The sequence below is a fragment of the Lissotriton helveticus genome, chromosome 11 (assembly GCF_964261635.1).
Source record: "Lissotriton helveticus chromosome 11, aLisHel1.1, whole genome shotgun sequence".
In the NCBI taxonomy this organism is placed as follows: domain Eukaryota; kingdom Metazoa; phylum Chordata; class Amphibia; order Caudata; family Salamandridae; genus Lissotriton; species Lissotriton helveticus.
In genome coordinates, this window is record NC_136072.1 from 890047298 (window position 1) to 890067426 (window position 20129).

Consider the following 20129-nt stretch of genomic DNA (forward strand, 5'->3'; position numbering starts at 1 on the left):
CTACGTGATTCCGTACATAAGCTTTGTTTTCTACTTCAATGGATGTGATGTATTTATGCAGGTTAGAACTAGAATGCTTTTGGACTCATGAAATGTAATGTATTTCTGTCAGTGGTCCACCTTGGGACAGCAGATAGTGAAATTCACCTTCGGTCGGCTGGTAGCAGAGCCTGCATGCGTCAGTAGGTGGTAAAGCCTACTATGGGTCAGTCGGTAGTAGAATATGTAGCAGAACCCACCATGTGACTAAACATGTAGCAAATGCCACGTAGGCTTAGCAGATACCAGAGCTTACCATGGGTTGGTAGGTGGTAAAGCCCACCATGAGCCAGTAGGCATTAGGGCATACATTGGGTCAATACAGATCAGAAATCATCTTGGGTTGTTAGGGAGAAGAACCCACTGAGAGCCAGCAGGTAACAGAACACACCTTGGGCCACTAGGTCGCAGTACTAATCTAGTATTCCTTGTAAAGGAGCCCGCCATGGACCAGTAGGTACTAGAGAGTGTACCTTGGGTTAGTAGGTACTAGTTCCCACATTGGGTCAGTAGGTAGCAGAGCCCATCTTAAACCAAAGCTTAGCAGACCCAAACTCAGTCACCATTTAGAACACGCCCACCTTCGATCAGTGGATAGCAGAGCTCACCTTGGATTAGCAGGAAGCAGAATCCATCATGGACGAGGGGGATGCTGCATTTTGTGGTCTGCTGTTAATTTTCTGTTTTTATTTGTCAGCACTCTACAGTATCCACAAGAAGAAGGTTTATGGTGCCAAACTCCTCAGCTGTCAGAACCTACAGAGTACAAAGTCCAGGTAGGTGACCAGCTGTGCTTACTGAGGAAGAATATTCAGGGGGTGCATTAGGGCAAATCATTTTGCCGCATGTGTTACTTTATGAACATGGCACAGTATATCTTGCTTTGTGCACCAGCAGCTATGATGATTTTGTATTACCAAGTACCTCATCCCTTCATTTTGGTGTAACGCCTTGTGGGTCACAAAGGTTGTCCTTAAGATGGTGCATGCAGCAATGGAAAACCAGTGCATGGACATAAGAAGGTGCTAGGCGGCTGAATTAGTCAGTTTGTGTTATATGCTGTGGTGGTGCACAATGTATGGTTATGAAAGAGGCACATTTGTTCTTAGTGATATACATGTTTATACCTCATTCAAAACTAGTGTCCGAATGATTACGCATAGACCATATGTTTGTTTTATATTTCTCGTGAGCTATAGATGGAATTGTGTTATTTTGCTACTGTTCTCTTTATTGAAGCCAATGCGTATTTTGGAATAAAGCAGGGAGCCAAAGGGTTATTCATTGTAAACTAGAGTGGGTATGGACTCCTGATTTGTGAGATTGTTTTGTCAGATTTTTCTTAGGAGTTGAAAAAAACAGAGTATAGTGGTTTAAACCTTTTTGGAGGGCTTAGTTTCAGGCCCTGTAGTTGTGCTCTCCAGTTCTCGATTATTGGCAGGCATTTAGTAATGGAAATGATGTCGGATTCCAATTACAGTAAAACCGCATCACAGCATAGATGACGTGCCCAATTATCACTAGATTTTTGCTGGTGGTATTTCTGCGCAATTAAATTTAGAAAAATGTTTGCAAATTGTATTTCCACTAATAGTCAACATTTATGCGTGCAAAAATATTAATGAAAAGCAATATCACATATTTGAAGTGCAGGCGCGTAATTACTGTGCTTGCCATGATTTTAGCTTGCACATCTAAGCAAGAACATATGAATAGGGCATCTTGTCATTCACATTTCTGGACATTTCTTAAGATTGCATAAGTACCTTCCCAAACGCACGGTAAAGTCTACAGCCAACAAGTATGTTAATTGTACCTTATTTTGGACACAGCAAAGCAGGTTTGATAGCTAACAGCCTGCTTCTGGACGTTTGTTCCAAAGCACACACAGATCACTCTTAGATACATTTTTGCACTAGACATGGCCTAAGTACCATAATGAATTTTTCTCTGGAGCATCTGCTCTTTCTCAGTTGCATCAAGAGACCACTTTGTGGGAATTGGTTGCACTTTGCCGTTGGTTTGTTATGTTATATGAACTTGTAAAGTTAACGGTAGCCATGTGGTTCCTTACAAAGTACCCCCTAGAGAACAGCCATAAGCATGACTACTGTTGGTCGTTGCTAAACTGCAGTGAATCATTTGTGCTCCATAGATGCTCAGCGATAGGGTTTAGGGCATCACAAAGGTGATGGATGGAATTCTTGAAATAAACTCACCACTAGTATTCACTCGGGCCACATCCCAAAGCATCATCTTTTGCCCACCATGCCACCTCAATTTGGACCAAACCATATGCAAATCAGTTTTAACCCTGCTCCAATGGGAACAGTCCAGGTCCTCTTTGAATCCAGAACACAAGCAACCCAGGACCAATTACACCCTTATTAGGTCTCATTTGCCAGGCATAGCTTGGTTCCAGTAGCAGTCGGTGCAGGACCCACGCCTGGGCATACCCCTCACACTCAAGGATTGAAAAGAAGGAGATGGATGGAATGCTTGAATTAATCTTAGCCACTGGTCGTCACTTGAGAAAACAGTTTAGGCATAGTGTAGACCCAAAATAAGGTACATCCTAGACTTTGTGAGCAGCTTTGCAGGAAATTGGATTGTTGCGCAATGGAGTAGAGACTCCTAATAGTTCAATTGTCTTTGTGAGTAATACCTGGCTGACTCTTGCTACCTGCACTCAAAATGCAAAGTTTCCATGAGGGACATATGTACATCTGCAACTACGAAAAACAACAAAACAGTTATGACAACACAAATAGTCCAAAACAAATTAGTTGTAAATGTACAAAAGTATTAAGTACAATAAGACACAAATTATGTACATTTTGATGCAGAGATAATAAAATTCGGATTACTTTGGGTCAAATAATTATTTTCAGCCTCAGCATTTTCCATTCTTTTCTGAAGATATTTGTAGGAGGCAGTGGCAGCACAACTGTATTTGGCACTGAAAAATGGCAGCTTTTATAGAAGAGAGTAAATATTTTGCGGAAAATTTGAATTTTTGCTCAGTTGCACCAAAGTTAACCAACATCATTGAAATATCTTTCTAAAAAGTATCTTGATATGTGCCCACATTTTGTGTGCTTGTTTCTCTTCACCTATTTAGTTTTTCATAGATTTTCTGTTATTGCCAGCTAAGGGGTCTCCCCCCAACACCAATTCAGATCTAGATCGTGATGCCCTGGTCCAGCTGTCCATTGGTATTTCTCTGCACCAGCTCAGGCTTCGAGAAGCCGGCCATAAAAACAAAGTGCAGTTGTAACTGCCTCACTAGCTTTTATCCAGGTGGCCACAACTTCCACTGTTCACATGGTCTCCTGCCTTCTCCAGAAGATCCAAAGGCCTCACTAGCAGGAATAAGACCCCTGTTTTGGCTGCCACCAAAACTTGGAGCATCTTTCTGGTTTCAGAGCAAGATGCAGCTGAAAACAGCTCTCTTGGCTATCGCCTGGCAGGTGGTCAGGCATTCTTCAGTCTGGTACATAAGATAATTGCCCTTTCTCCATTGGTTCCGGGACAGTTTCCTGATGAATATGGGTCAAGTAGGGCATTGCAAATGCTAAAAATAATTACCGAGTGCCATGTCAAAAATCGTTTCCACTCCCAGGTTTTGCAGCAATGTAACCCAGTTCCTATTTTATAGTATTCATAAAGGTAGAACCCATCTCAAATCCCTTTACTCATAGAAACCAAAAATATCCGATTTCTTGCTCCATTGTGCTCAATTCTCCAACTTCCTCCCTATAGTAGCCCAAAGACTCTGAATGAGTGTCAAGGAACCTCTCCCTCCTAGTCCCAACCTGCTCCAGCCTCCACATGCACCAACCTCCATGTGGTTTTTGGCTCTATGTGTGGCTGTTCCCATAACACAAACACTAGTGTTGCATAAGCTATTCACACGCATATTCGGCCTGGGATGCCTGAAGCTGTGGTAGGCTTTCCCAGTCTTAGGCGTGCATAGTATGTGTGTTAAACAGAAAGACAGCTAAGAACGAGAATTACTGTTTAAACACCGAAGCTGAGTTTAGGCAGCTTATATTCAATTGTCCTAAAATGGATCAAACAGGGTAGGGAGTAGAAATCTGACCAGCTCAATGGCACTTTCATACAGGATTTCCTATAGTCTATATTCTATGTATTCACAGAGCCTTAGGTGAGGTACTCAACATTTGTACCTAGTCTAAAGCTGAGTGAGTGCATAGATTACATATATTTTAATCTTGCAAGGGATTTGTTGCCAATATCAATATACATGGCGTCCTCTCTAAACCATTTTGATTGTCTTGTTCCTTATTCATGACCTTTACAGATATTATGTCATGTCTGTATGTTAACAGTGCAATTATAGGGAGATCATGAGCCAACTGTGGAGCATTGAGATGACACATCTGGGCTCTGCTAAATAGGAAGAGTTACGCCTTAAGTCTGCAAGCTGATAGGCCTCTTACAATGACCCCTCATCCTTCGCAGGTACAGTTAGGCCTGAGACCTTGGACCAGGCTTACCTGGTCCATCCACATTGGCCTGAAAGCGCTAAGGCATCTTGCATCTTTTCTGTGTGCATTCATTAATTAGCCACAGAACATAGGTATTTGTAGTTGTGTTGGGTAGAGCAATGTTTACTTGTACTTGGTGTGACATATTACTGTGCTTCGTTTGGGGGATTCTCTGGGTGACAAGCCTAGGATGACATAGACAGCTGTATTCCTCTCTTCCTTCAGGTACACTCTCTGGTGTTTTTTGAATGGCCAAAGCGGGACTGATAATCATTGCCTGTAGAGTGGCCCTTGACTAGGAAGTTTAAGAGGCTATAACCACAGAGACGTTGGCAGCAGGGAATGGCAGAGACTACTGTTTCTACTCCAGTTATAGATGGGGAGAGTGGTGGACTAAGGGTAATGCATTGTAAGTGGAGCAGATCGGCTGAGCAACAGATCCACAACACAACCACTGAATGTTTTATTTGGATTTGATGTGTGGTGGTGCTAAAATCAGAGTCACCACTTGAATGCATAGTACTGGATTGCAGGTATTGTCTTTTCTCCAGCAATTCTGCTCGGCCAATGCCAGCAGAGCACTGAATTTGCAGCTGTGATGCAGCATGTGGTGGACCTGAACTGGAGTGCCAGCCTGATGCCTTATTTATCTTTGCTGCAGCCGGTCCACCATCTTGCTGCGCCTTCATACTAATGGACAGAAAGAACTGACGTACCAGCCAGGAGACCACCTCGGAGTATTTCCAGGCAACCACGATGACCTGGTTAGTGCCTTGATGGAGCGGCTGGAGGACGCTCCGCCAGCCAACCAGCTGGTGAAGGTGGAGCTGTTAGAGGAGCGAAATACAGCTTTGGGTAAGGCAAGTTTTCTCTTGTCATACACGTCATTTATTGCAATGAGATGTCTAAGATGTCTTTAGCGGTTGGCGATATTGGGAATATGTAAAAAATTGGCAGGTATCCTGTCTACCAACCACACAATTCCCCTGCCACATTTAGAGGCATGGAGAGCTCTGGGTTTCTGACAGCAGAGTCACAGCTGACTTGACCAGTATAAACACCCTGTGCTCAGCATAATCACCAGCAGATGTAGTGCTGGAAGCCTTGCCCAATCTACTGCAGGCCTTCCAACACTATATCAGCTGTTTTCTGTTCTGTCTGGGAAGGAATAAACTAACAGTGCCCCCTACAGATTGGGAGAAAAATCCCTGAATGCAAAGGGCATTTATTTTGCATTGTCCAGAAATCAAACCTTCCCTTGGGGGGTAGGCTTTGCCAACAAAGTTGGTGCTGTCCCAAGGCTGGCAGAGGTGGTGACGCCAGTGGTGGCTGGTGACATTTGAAAGTGGTGAGGCATAAAGGGAGTTTCCAACTGTCTTGCCTCTCATTTCACTCATGGTTTGTCATTATGTTTATGTTTAAAAACTATGACTTTGAATAAATAGTTCTCAGTGCAGTGCAATAATGTGACGTTTTAATGTCAAAGCTTTCACATGTTGAAGAAATACACTTTTTTTTACTTTTGGGGAGACTTTATAGTTATTTATGTGATGTGTGCAGTCTGATTTACATAGCAAACATTTTTCAGGGCTTGAGTCATGGACAGGCTTCAAGAGCAAGGCCAAACCATTGCCTCGACCCTGGCTCGGCTCTCCCTGTTAATTTGTTGGCTTGCCCACCTTTATTATACTCCAGGGAATCTTGATCATCAGGATGGATTCAATATTAGTCAAATATAGCTTGTCAGAACTTCTCAGCTGCTTCATTGACTCGGGCTAAGAGAGGACCGCACAGACTGCATTGAGCTCTGATGGAGTGGTGTGGCTCACTGGTTAGAGGCAGCAGACCCGGAAGCAGAGAACGGCCCGGGACCAGGGTTTAATTCCCAACGTGGCAGGGTCATGGACCAGGGTCAGCGGACTCAATAATTCTCGCCTCGGTGCCTACTCTAACCAGGGATCACACTCGGCAACTCTGGGCATTAGCTTGCCTAATCTCTACAACGGCCCCCCACATTCGCCGGGAATGCCTGGTTTCACCTTAGAGATACCCAGTAGGCACCATCTCACAGGGATAGCCAGGACGGGTTCCCTAGCGGTCTACAGCGCCACGATGCCTCAGGGCAGCAGTGCGCTTTACAAGACACATACATTTACATTTACATTTACATTTGATCCAACGGAGGCAGGCCTCGTCTCAATGATTCCCGGTCAGTGCTGGCTGAGATGTATCTGTGGTGGTAAGTAACATGAAAGAGGTGCACAGTGTACAATCCAGAGGACACCAGAGCAAGCACCTGTAGCAAGATTACATTATATCTATACATTTGAAAAACATTAGCATTTGCTATACAATAAATAAGCAATACCTAGTGTATAACTGGAATCAACATAACTCATTTTTATTGTGAAATGATGTCAGCGATGAAGAGAGAGTACAAACATACAATGTAGCCTAATACAATACTTTCATCCCCAAATTATTTACGCAAGCCTTCATTCGGCTATTAAATTGCCCAGTAGAGTGTGAGAAGTATATGAAAAGGTGGAATTAGGAGTTCTATGTCTCTCATGAAGAGGAAAGTCTGATCTGTGCAGCAAGTGGTTGAAATAAAAGCACTGTGACTGGACCATAAAAACCAAAATGTTTAACTTATTTATTATTATTTTACATTTTGTAATACTGGGGCCAGCGGGGCAACAAATATAGGAGGGTCAACGTCCCAAAGCCACAATATAGCATTCGTCCTTGTGTGACTCCCAGGTGCTTGGTAACCCACCCAACACACTGAAAAAGAGCCTTTATGTCTTTGTTGATGTTATCCACCACTCACCCAGTCTCTTGAAATTTCACTCTGTCAGGCAAAAGCTGAATCTTTAGCATGTATAAAACTACCCTTCATCAATACCTCTCTCATTTGGTCTTTGTTTCAACCCAACTATCCTTTCACCCATTTTTATTCCTTTTTATTCCTTTTTGACATCTTTAACTCTGTTCACAAAAAGAGGACAAAGTTCCTATACAAGGGTGCAAAAGTCACCCACGTATCAGGGTGCAAACAGTCACCCATACATTAAAAGCAGGGAAGAATGGGGAAAAGTAATCTTAGGTAAAAAGTACCCTAATAAGAGAGGGAAAGACATTCTACATCCTCTGCTAGCCTCACACACCCCGGAGGATGTCATGCTTCATCATCGGGCCTTTTGCTCCTCGTAGGGCCGGCGCTGCAATTCCCTACGGGTCCCCCGAAGGGACACTTTGTCGGAGATCTTTTTAGAGGATTAGCCGGATGTTGCATGCGGGTGTATGGGGAAGGGTAAGGGAGGGTAAATCAATTACGTGCAAACATGATAGTGTAGTAAAATCAAGGGTATGGAAGCAGCGACAAGATTGTCTAGGTAACCTTGGCAGTTAAAAGTACTGCTTAAAAAATTACTGACCCCACAAGGCCCACTATGCCTGGGTGTAACTAGTCGAGGTCAACATGTTTCGCGCCTCTATCGCCCGTAGGTCATTGGCACTTCTTCAGGACCAAAAACAAAAACAGTGAAGTGCACGTGAACAAAATACGTAAAAGTTAAAATGAGAACCCTCTTATCTCAGCCAGGGCGGATCAGGGGACCTGTGTCCCCACTATGTGGTTGTAGCTGCTACATAGAAGCTGCTCCTGGATGATACCCTCTTATCTCAGCCAGGGCGGATCAGGGGACCTGTGTCCCCACTATGTGGTTGTAGCTGCTACATAGAGGCTGCTCCTGGATGATACCTCCAATCTTCATCCATCCAGGATTGGTTTTAGAATAAGGAATCCCCGGAAGTGATGCACTGCTCGAGTTCCTTAGAATATTATTAGCACTTATGCTTATACTTTTTAATAAAACAACTTATACGGATGCAGGCGACATTGTAGACATGCAAACTCCACTCGACAGGGCCGCCAGTTCAATAGATATCACTTTTTTCAGAAAGTTCTTCTTGGTCATTTGGTTTTGACACCAGTTGTCCCGTCTTTGGGGGTCACATGCTCTTTTAACACAAGCTTGGGTTTTGATCGCTATGTGTAAAGTTTAATTCTCAACAAACGCTAACTGCAGACCATGGAAAAGGGGGCAGGCAGCATATATAGATCTATATATAACTAGAGTTCCCTTTGCTGACGTAATCTATCACACTGGACCTTTATTGGCTCCTTGGTCCCCCCCTCTCTTTTGTTGAAAATCTTTAACTCTGTGCCAATTTGCCACAGATAACAGAGTGAAATATTCGTTTCACAACTTTAGCCTCTTTCTTTGGGAACTTATTATTTTTCTCTGATGAAGAATCTGCCACACATTAGTCACTTGTTTTGTAGTTTTTGAGTAGTTATTAGTAGTCCAAACACCAAGTGTAAATATGATCATTAGGGAGATAGTCCCCTGCATGCCACAGCAAATTCTGGTAGAGCTGTGTTTTTCCTCTATCTCTTTTGGCTTTGTACGTCATTAGAGCTGTGACGCAATAGCTAGTGTACCGCCTTTCTGTGTGGGAGTGCCTACTGCCCCTCAACCCAGGCTGTGCAGTGGCTGGTGGTAGTGTGATTCTAGATAGGGATATTGCTTGCTGCATTTCCCTAGTAAAGGTTCACTCCATCCACCTAACTGGGGCCTTCAACATGTCTGAGAGGTGAATGAAGAATGGTCCCCATATGGATGCTGAACCAGATGGTAGTTTCCTTTGGGAGGTCTAGCAAACTCATCTTATCTGGCACAGTTGCTTTTCCCAGTCACCCTCCATAAAAACAACTTCGTGTTGATTGGTAAGGAGAGGGCAAAATATAGATTTGTTCTGTTCCAATCTAAACTCATCTCACATGCATTTCCTGTGTTATTACGATATCCTATGGTAATTGGAACAGATGCAGAGCTATGTCTGAGCCCAACCCACATGACAGCTAGAACAGCAAGAGTGGGTCTGCCTGGCTTAGAAGCCTGCACAGTCTGCCCAGCAGCAGTAAGAGGTGCTACTACAGGGTTGATAGAGGGAGGGACTTTTTAATGTTTTAGACCTGACTGGCTCTAGACTTCCCAATTAGATGTCCAAAGGGGAAATAAGGACTGGGCCAATTGCCATTACTGGTTTCTTCATAGTAGTCTTGAATCGGGGGGGTCCCACACACCAGTGAAGAGAAGAAGGCTAGTGGACTGGTTGGGGGGGGGGGGACTTTCACACCAGACTATGTCTGAGAAACCTCCAAACATTGCCTTGCTACTGTGGCCTGTTGCAAAACCAAGAGCTTACCTATCTGCATGAGGCGCTGGACTATGCCTGACCGGTGGAGTCCATCTGATTCAAAAGAAGATCTTCGCAAGGCCCAGCTGACTGCAAGACCTACGTGGGGATGTCTCGATTGGCAGGGGTCACTCAGGTGCTATGAGTTCTTCACAGCCCAACTGAACAGGAGAGGATGACGTGAAGAAGTGCATCACTGGCACTGTGGGCTTGTCATCAATTCAGGGATATGCCTTTACAATCACCTGGTGATCACATAGTGCTTGTGTCTCCCCTCTCCAGATCCAGAAGTACCAGGAAGCAGTAAACCTCCCTATCCACTGTGTGGACTCTTTTTCTGATGACTAGAGAAGAACACCCTCATCACAGAATTGTATGAACCATCTTTTCTGGAAATGACTTTTGAAGATTAAATCAAGCCTAGCGTTAAACAGACAAACTCCCAGTTGGGAATGAGGCCACCAGGAACTGCAGTAGACTACGACCATAAATAGACATCACTGATGGGACACATGTTCACCATTGACCTTTACTAGATCCTAAAGGGGAAACATGGTATTCAGTGGGTGTGGTATTTGATGTTTGATTGGTGGCTTTTCTACACCTCTTTTGAGAATTACAATTTTTAGTTTTAGAACGTAATGGAGCGGATGAGGTATCAGTCCTCTGAGTTGTCCATTTGAGTCAATCCAAACCAACCCAACTAGGAAAACATTGGAAATGGGTCAAATGTTAAAAAAAATTAATGTAGTGCCTAGCTCTATCGAGCTTCAGTAACATGTGGACTCATTTGTCAGCCCTGGAAGTTGCTGTCTTATCCTAGGCTGTTCTATTTACTTACCTTTCCTGTTCAATCTCAAAGATAAAGCACTGACTGGACATTGATGTTATTGAGTGTTATTTGTTGTGCCCTACTGAATCTAAGTTTCTAATTCCCTTTACTTGATTGAGTTTGCCCTCACTAACTTGAGAGAGCCTAATGCCAAAGGTAGTAACTTGGCTATCCAATTGGAGTGTAGAAGTATTGTGACCCCAGGGCACTTATAGTAAATGACAGAGCTCACTTAAGATGATACCCAGTAACCACTGTCTGTCCCAGGACACCAATAACAGGCCTCACACACCTAATGCATAGAACAATCTATGAAAAGTCCCTCCGAGATCAAAGTGACACACCACACAGTCAACGTGTAAGATACCATTAGGCCTCTATACACACATTACAAAATGCTGCATACAGACAGTAAAATTAATGTCACAACTTTCCACTCATGCTCTCTGTCCCCTTGATTTTAATATTGTCAACTTTTTTGGACTGATGTGGGGTGAAGCACTTTAAACACTCCTTGAACTTTAGACTCTCCTGGAACGAGGCTACGTGTGCTGTGCATATTCTACTTTAAGTATTCCATTTGCTTTATATAAATGGCTGTAAATCGATATTTGAAGATAGTTTTGACAACACGATGTTGCTGTTTGAGTAATTGCTTTGCTTGGGAATCACTTTATTTTTAGTCTAGCTTACAAACTTTAAGTGCTGGGGCATTGCTTTCTTTGATTCAATGCATGAACTGCTTTGAAATTGGTGTTCATCTTTGATTTAAATGAGTAAGTCTGGCAGCGCTGCGCTACTGTGAAATGTATCCGCTTAGTATCAGAGGACTGGCCTGTTAAGACTTCCTCTCAAGCCGGTGCCTTCAGATAATTGAAAGGACTATGACATAGCAGGTCGCAATTTGCTTGCCCGTCAAATGACTTGCTCTATACCAGCCTTAGCTGTCACTTAGTACTTAATTTGTTTTTTCAAAAATGCAGAAACCCAGTGTTTCTGTCAGGAGACAGCCAATGGTGCTGCCAAATGTGTGGGGGGCTGGAGACCAAGGCTGCCAATTCCTGATTCCACCTCATGCCTCTTTCTTCCTCCACTCTACAATTCCTTTCTGTTCCCCTCACTCTTGCAGGTTGTCCTTCAATTCTGCTACCTTTCTTTGTCACTGTTTTCCTTGTTGCTCCCTGTTTCCTCCTACTTCCATTTTCTGCCTTTCTTTTGCTCTTGGTTAAAGTCTGATGTTGAAAAATACATACCAATCTCCAGGACAAGTGTTGGTGCTCACCATCTGCAACTTCTGGCACAAATTAAGCAATGATTAGCCACCCTAAGTAATTGGCCAATTGGGAAGCCTTAAGATTCCCCAACAGGGAAGTTTGCTCCGGACTTGACTCCTCTGTTCTTTTTTCTGTCTCTTGCCCACATGTTTTTTCCCAGGTGTCATCAGTAACTGGACCCCGGAGGAACGCATCCCAGCATGCACCGGCTTCCAAGCATTTAAGTATTATTTGGACATCACCACGCCACCCACGCCTCTCCTCATGCAGCAGTTCGCACTACTGGCCACGAACGAGAAGGAAACAAAACGCCTACAAGTCCTCAGCAAGGTCAGCCATGATTGACACTCACCTTCGTTAACAGGCGTGGCTATGCGTGATTACTTTGTGTGCAGGGCAGGGCGTTCACCTCAATCCATGTATCCTTTCAGCACTGCATGCCCTTGTGAACTTGCCATGTCACCATCCCTCGCTGTAAATTGAGGTTTGAAGAGGTTAAGACAGAGTTTTCAATGCAGTGTCCAACTTTAACCCCCATAGATTTCTTCAAACGTGTTGTCATCATTTTGAAACCCCCTACGTCTAGTGAGAAGCTTATGCAGAGTGGGCCTTGAGAAATGAGTCTGGTTATCTCTCACCAGTGGCCAGCAGGGACCATTGCCATAATCCTTCCTTACTTCAAACACTAGAACATTTGATGAACTGAAGGCCAAAATTCCCATTGGTAAATAATGGCCTTTTTAGTTCTATGAGGCTGCAATATTCATATTCATTATATGAATATTGATGCTCGGCCGAACTGAGCAGCAATTCTGCCCTTCACAGAGGTTAGAAATCTGTTTTAGTTTTCAGTATCTAATTTCTTTGAATGACTATGTCACAAAAAGAAAGAATTGGAGGAAAATATTGGCCTGGTTATAGTTTCACCTCATAATACTGTAAAAAAGAAAGTCAGACCTTTTGTTTATTGTTTATCAGAAAGCTCTTCCAAATGCATACTAATAACCCCTCTATGTAAGCCTTTTTACAACTCTATTTGAGCCTTCTCAAAAGGGACATATAAGTAAAGTGTCTGGCTTCAGCATAGTTTCACAATAGTGGCTTGAAGATCCCCATGTGTAGGGGTTTGAGAGACTTAACCCACATTGGTTTTATGATTGGATCTTATTATTTTTTGTACTTAACGGTGACCTGGGCTTAAGGATTGTATTTGCCAATTGCCACGGTAAACTGAAACCCTAGGCTAACATGACACCTAACAGCTATCACTATCCTCTCTCAGTCACTGTCAGAGACATAACTATAATTAATGTGTACTCTGAACACTAAATGTGTGCGAAGGATTCGGCAATCGCCATTCACATTTTAATCCAGCTTGACCCATGCAAGATTAAAATAAGGATGGAAACCACCCAAACGCCTCACCCAAATCAACATGTTTCAGCAGGTTGTATTGCTAATGGGGCTCACGGTCGTTTTCCAAGGCTTCATGTTTTACCTAATACCTGGCAGATGAAAGAGTTGATATATGTTGGTAAACAGACCCACAGAGAGCACTTTTGGAAGGACAGTCTGATAAATCATTAAAATAAGGCCTGGTTAGCTCTGTGTTACCGAGTTCATGTTACAGCAACATTAAAAAAAAAAAAACATTCTTAAGGTAGACCCTTGCATTACTTAGCCAACGAACCATTGAGCACTGAGGTCTTCCTAAGTGACTAGCAAACAATTTCCCTATTTAACAGCAGCCCTGCCCTGACCAAATTACAGATACTTACACTACTGTCTCCGAAACGTAATAGCCTCTTTTCACTCTATTACAAAGCTATTACAAAGCTAAAGGGGAAGGGCTGATCTCAATACGTGGCCATCACTCACATATTCTCAGAAGTCACATTGATCCACAAGAAAGAGGAAAGTTTTCTCTTGAGATAACAATTGTGTTGTTCATTTGATCCAGCCACGATATCTTAGGAATTAAGGGGCTGATTAGGATAGCGGGCGGACTTTCAACCGCTTGCCACCCTATCAGAAATGGGACCGCTCGACACAATGTCGGTGGTCCCGACATAGGCTTAATGATGCAACTGCCACCACGGCGGTCGCAATACCTATACTTTGCATTGTGGTGGGTGCTGCTGGTTGCAGCACCCACGGCAATCCAAAATAGGGACACCTAAGATATCCCTGCACTACGTGGCAGGCACCATGCGGTACCTGCCACATGGTGCAGGGATATGTAGTGGGGCACCGCAGTGCCCATATTGGAGTGCCAGGGAGGAAGAAGGGCCCGCTACGGGCCCCCGATATCCCTTTATGCCTCCCTTTTCATGGCAGGTTCACTGCCATGAAAGTGCCGGCAGAAAGGAACATCGTAATGTGGTGCCTGGCAGGCACCGCCACCATTGTAGGCACATCTCGGCCGCACTGGCAGGCTCAAGGAGCCCGTCGGATGAGTGGCGGTCGGTTTTGCCAACCGCCAACAAACCACCCATCATCCTAATGTGGCAGGCGGGAAGCTTGCTTTGGATGGCGGTGATACCGCCATTGACCGGCTTTCGGTGGCAGTCTCTCCACCATCCTAATCAGCCTCGAAGTTTCAGACCTTTGGGTCCTGAAAGTCCACCACTGATGTAGTAAACATCTTGATATGCTATAAAAATACATTTATTCTTTCAATAGTTCAGAAGTCAAAACTGGCTTTCCTGCTCTGCTTGATGCGTTGAGTAAAGCATCTGATTTTCAAGGAAAGTCTTGATATAGCAGTTCAATTATGACCGACTCCCAGGCTGTGTAAGTATGCCTGTCTATGGTCCACTGACGGAATCCACAGAAAAAAGCTGAAGAATGGCCAGGAGTTTGGTCTTCATTTCAAAATGCCTGGCAGGTGTCAGTCAAAAATGTCTAAGAACACTCCCTTTCTGTTTCCTTTCAACCAAATGAAGGTCATTCTTTAAGATATTGCTCATATTTTTTAAATGCTTTTCAAGTTGCATCCCTGTGCACATGAGAAAACTTGGGGATCAATGTGGCCCTCGCAGAATTCTACGATATTACGGTGATTGGTCGTTAAGATATACAGATTGACATACACTGTATTAGTAGTCCATGTATCTGCGTCAAATTCAGTTTGTTCAAATTAATGTTTAGCTCAGATTGCCACCTCTCAGACATTAGGTCCAAGGACACACCCAAGCCATGTACGTTCACGGACTGGCACTCGCAAATCGTTCTTGCTAACCAACAGCCACTTCCTATCTAAGAATAAATCATAAAACAGAAGACAAAAAGTAATACAGCTCCTCAGGCTACTAGATCAAGGGATCATGCATGTTCTGCAGCTTTGACAACATAGTATCCAAGTTATAAGGCAGCTATTAGATCTCTCTAGCATCATGAGAGTTCAACATTTATTGAGAAAATCTACTATGTGTATACATATATGTATATATGTATAGAGATAACTCTAATCACTAGTATATGCAGTAGACCTTTTTATTCTCTACCATTCCTATGTGACTCTTGGAGTATATCCATTGTATCTCTTCCTTCAGTGACTTTACTACTTGTACATTTGCAAATTTTCTTTCTGTTTGTATATCTTTCTTGTGTGACTTTACAACTTGTACATTTGAAAAAAAAATTCTGTTTGTATCCTGTATGGAACGCAAGTAATCCTAAGTCCTTATGTTCTGCAACTGGTTCTTATGTAAAGCGCTCTGACACCTTCGGGTAAAGTTCACGCTATAGAAAATCGCATTAAATAAACGGACTAGGCCTGGGTAGAATGCAGCACCAGAGAAGAGATACTCTTAGTACATATTGCTAAGTAATCATCATCCTCCTCCTCTGTAAGACTGGGGCAGCTCTAGACCGATGTCTCAGTCACTCTCGAGCTAGTCAACAATCTTGTCCCTTCTCAAAGTTTTGGATAGGTAGCGTGACCAGCTCTTTCCAGTGGCACCAATTCACTGGAAGAAAAGAGCTAGCAGACATTACACCACACCCCATTTGACCGTTATGAAAGCAGGGAAGTGACCTCACACAACCTTAGACCAATGTTCTGTGCTATTTTATTTTCTGCACACAAAAAAACTAGAAGCTGATTGATGGCACACTCAGTTGTTACATTTTTTAACCAAAAGCTAAACCCACAGTCAACTTTGAAGGACCAGTAGTCAGACTAGTTAGGTCGCTGGCATCACAAAGCAGTCCACAGAGGAACTACACAAACGTTTGCTACCCGAGCTCTCAATTAATGATGCCTCTGGCTTTTGTTAAAGGCAATACATTATGTGAAGGAGTGAGACCATGAAAAGGGATTTTTCTTATGATCTCTTTGTCTATTTTTCAGGGTTTGCAAGAATACGAGGAGTGGAAATGGTACAAGAATCCAACAATTGTGGAGGTTCTTGCAGAGTTCCCATCTGTGCAGATGCCTACTTCTTTGCTCCTGACCCAGCTTCCCCTCCTCCAGCCTCGTTATTATTCCATCAGCTCCTCCCCGGAAATGCACCCTGATGAGGTGCACCTCACTGTCGCTGTGGTCTCTTACCGCACAAGAGGTATTGGGATACCCTGACTGGGCAGCTATGGCTTCAGGAGCCATGGTTTTGGGGGCCCTGAGGAAATGTTTTTTGTGTATGTGTGTGCATGTAGAACTACAGAAGGGTGTGAGAGCGGAAGTCCAGGGGAAAGCAGCAACAAGTTGACTATTTAGGACACCTCAGTTATGTGGGAGTAAGTGCCTCTGAACCTAAACCTCTCTAACTTCACCAGGAAAGGAAGATTGCATGTGCAAAAGTGAAGCTTACCCCTCTCACTCAGCCACATCGGACCAGTGACAAGCTTAGTACATCCCCGTCCCACAGTTCTGGCTGTGTACAAAATAATGGCTACCAGTTTAATGAGAGGAGGTTATTCTGTCTGGAAAACAAACCCATTCAAGCTGTGTAACCAGGAGGTCTAACCCATCTCTGTTACTTCCTGCCAGATGGAGATGGACCAATGCACCACGGTGTCTGCTCTTCCTGGTTCAACAGAATACAAGCCGACGAGGTGGTTCCCTGCTTCGTCAGAGGGTAAGGGATTTTGATTTGAAGAGAAAAGTGAAAGCTGCACTATCCAAGTTTGTTCTGAAAAATCAGTCTCCTTGGCCAACCGGGGTTTTGTGACAGACTTATTGAAGTTAAGGGACGTGTATACCAATAGATAGGCAGTTTTAATAGTTCTCATAGGAGAACACGGCGAGAACAATGATGTTTTGGAAGTTAGAGAGATTTTCAGGTAATGTTTAAATTCATGCACCAAACACAAAATTTGTAACCTTCAAAGGTCATGCAACTTTGACCACCAGTCCACTTCTGTTATGTCAATACTTCTTGCAACATATCTGCGTCTAGTAGTGCTAACATTTAGCTATGACAAATATCAAAGTATACTTTTTAAGAGTAATCAAATTATTAGCAGCTAAGATGAAACCAGCTTGGACAAGTAATTTAAAAGCTATAATATACCTTATGGATAGGTGCACGTGCATCATGACATCTGCTGACGTCCCTTGAGACCCGTATGATATTGGTGAAGCACTGACAAGTACTAGTCAGAGCAGGACCTAAAATGATAGAATAAGGGGGGTTGGAATGAAGCTTTTTCCCGAATAAGTGAGAATTGGCTGTAGTAATCATACAAGCCTTGGTAAGAGCAATCACTGTATTCAACCTTCTAGAATACCTCGTCCCCTCATTGTGCCTCCCTCATACCAACTGTCAAATGCCAAATCCTCCACATTGAGGTCCACACACACACAATCAAAATGGAAAGGGACAGGAAAAGACCAGGATTGCTGCAACACATATTATCATCATTACAATGACTGTAAGGCATAAATAAACAATATTTACTGACAGGACACTACATTGGTAGACCTGGCTTTTCGAGCAGTAGCAGCATTCCCCACCACCAGCGCCTTGAGACCCTCACGGGTGAGTAGTGCGCTTTACAAATGATATGATTGATTGATTGATTGATTGATTGGTACACCCGGGACCAGTAACCATAGCTATTTTTTTTTAGGTCTAGCGTTGGCCAAAAACGTTGGATTCAACTAGGATTATGTAGGTCATATGCTGGCTTTTAGTCACCCCTCTTCAACCATTGTCTTATTGTTGTGTCATTCATATTTCTCTCCTGCTCACCACATCATACTGCATAGAGATATGGGACCACTTAAGCCATTGGATAACTTCACTGTAAGCAACAGCATTCTTTCCTTTAAGATCACAAATGCACACAGTCGTTCCCACCTGTGTTAGGGATTCAATCAATCAAGGATTTGTAGAGCATGGCAAATCACCAGTGAGGATAAGAAAAAAATGGGGTTGTGAGCTGCTGCGTCGTGATATTTGTATCCAAACAGCCAGGTCTTTAGTCCTTTTCTGAACTGCTGGAGCGATGGGGTGGTTCTGAGGTGCAGGGGAAGGCCATCCCAAGCTTTGGCCACCAGGTGTGAGAAGACACGCTGCTGCCTCAGTGCAGCCGGGGGGGTAACTTTGAGAAAGAGGGAGGCGGAACAAGGATGTCAGGTCAGTTGATGGAAGGTCATGCTTTAGTTGATGTATGCTGTTCCTTTGTTGTGCAGGTCTTTGTATGTGTGGGTGCGTCAACATCTTCAACTGGTATCTCTTCTTGACCGGGAGCCGGTGTAGCTTCTTGAGGTGTGGTGTGATGTGAAGTTGTCTGGTGAGGTCGTGGGATTATCATGGCAATGTGTTCTTTTTGAGATTAAAAAATATTTTACTTTTAGCCAGAGCCATTGGCTTTGCCAATGCTGGTATTCATTGGAGACACTCCGACCATGGAGGAGGGAGCAACTTTACTGGAGCTCTGCCACCCTTGCCCTTTGGTAGCCAGCCCACATAAATGAGGCTGCAAGTGTTAGTCTTATCCTACCAGCAAATCACTCTTCCACCATCCCTACATTTTGGCTTTGGGACTCTACAAACTAAGTGACAGATACCTTTAGAAGGCATCACAAAACCTTGGAACAGCTGTCATTGTTAAATCTCCACTGATATAAAGAATTGTAATTATCACCCGAATCTTTCTGTAGACACAGTGTCCATATTTGACTGAACCATATTCTTCAGCTCACGTGCTAACAATACACCTCAATACTAAAGAAGACTTTAGTTCTCTTATTTAAGAATCACCAGTGGTGTCTTTACAATGCATCATTCCAAGCATTGAAATTCACTGTGAGATGCGTGCATGTGGTAGCTTGAGTTATTGGGCTCATGCTGATGACATGGTTATCTGGTACATACCATATTCCGTCTGTAAGTAAGATATGTAACACCAAACTCACAATTCATCCAACTGCTTGGCCTAGACTTGGAACAGAGCCTCATCATCTGAGAAACCTGCAAGTAGAGAGTCACCCAAGGCACAATTCATTGTCTAATTTGACACATCAAATGCTTGAGAGCCCTTGCATGCTACATTTAGCACCCAAGAGGCATGAGTGTTCAAAATGTACCTATTGACTTGGGTCACCAAAGAGTTCAGCATCTAAAATAATTCCTATGTCTATACTTTCGGTGAAGTTATCAGCTGATAGGGCATAGATTCAGATTCAACCCCTCCTGTCACCAGGACTTCAGTTTTATGCTGTATTCATATGGCATAAATCTTCCTCCATGCTTATTAGAATGCATCACTACTTGATCTCCAACTTGAAATGGATTTGGGTGCCATCGCCATACATTTGAGGATTCACCAGGGATTGTTTGAGGAGCTCTGACAGAAGGCCTATACAGATATTGAAGATCAAACAAAAAATCCCAGGATTACACTGCACCCATCAGTGAAGAGCATCCCACTGAACTGAGTATTATGTTAAGTACTATTCGAGATAAAGATTAGAATTCAATCTAAGACAATTTTAAACATGCTTTCCCTGACCTTCTGTGAAGGATTCTGTGGACAATCGTGACGTAGGCAGTGGAAGAAGAGAAGAACTTCTCTGAAGTTAGCTAATACCAGTTGTATGCCACTGAATGATATGAATCCTGAATGGTGATCATGCAGAGGGTGATTCTGTTCCATATGTTGTCAGAGTTATCTTGTTATTTCGATTCCCATAATCTTACAGGGTTGGGGACTTTAGAGATTGGTCAGTAGTTTGCCAATATGATTGCACTTTAT

The 20129-nt window shown here is 43.4% G+C and overlaps 1 protein-coding gene across 2 annotated transcripts in view; it reads left to right on the top strand.

Annotated features, from left to right (window-relative positions):
* Positions 1 to 20129, top strand: part of NOS1 (nitric oxide synthase 1) — a 1595398-nt gene that overhangs the window by 1532354 nt on the left and 42915 nt on the right. For both annotated transcript variants that reach the window (XM_078667121.1, XM_078667122.1), the window contains 5 exons: positions 737 to 815; positions 5212 to 5405; positions 12085 to 12254; positions 16279 to 16489; positions 16918 to 17005. In XM_078667121.1, coding sequence (XP_078523247.1) covers positions 737 to 815; positions 5212 to 5405; positions 12085 to 12254; positions 16279 to 16489; positions 16918 to 17005 — 742 coding nt within the window. The remainder of the gene's footprint in view (positions 1 to 736; positions 816 to 5211; positions 5406 to 12084; positions 12255 to 16278; positions 16490 to 16917; positions 17006 to 20129) is intronic.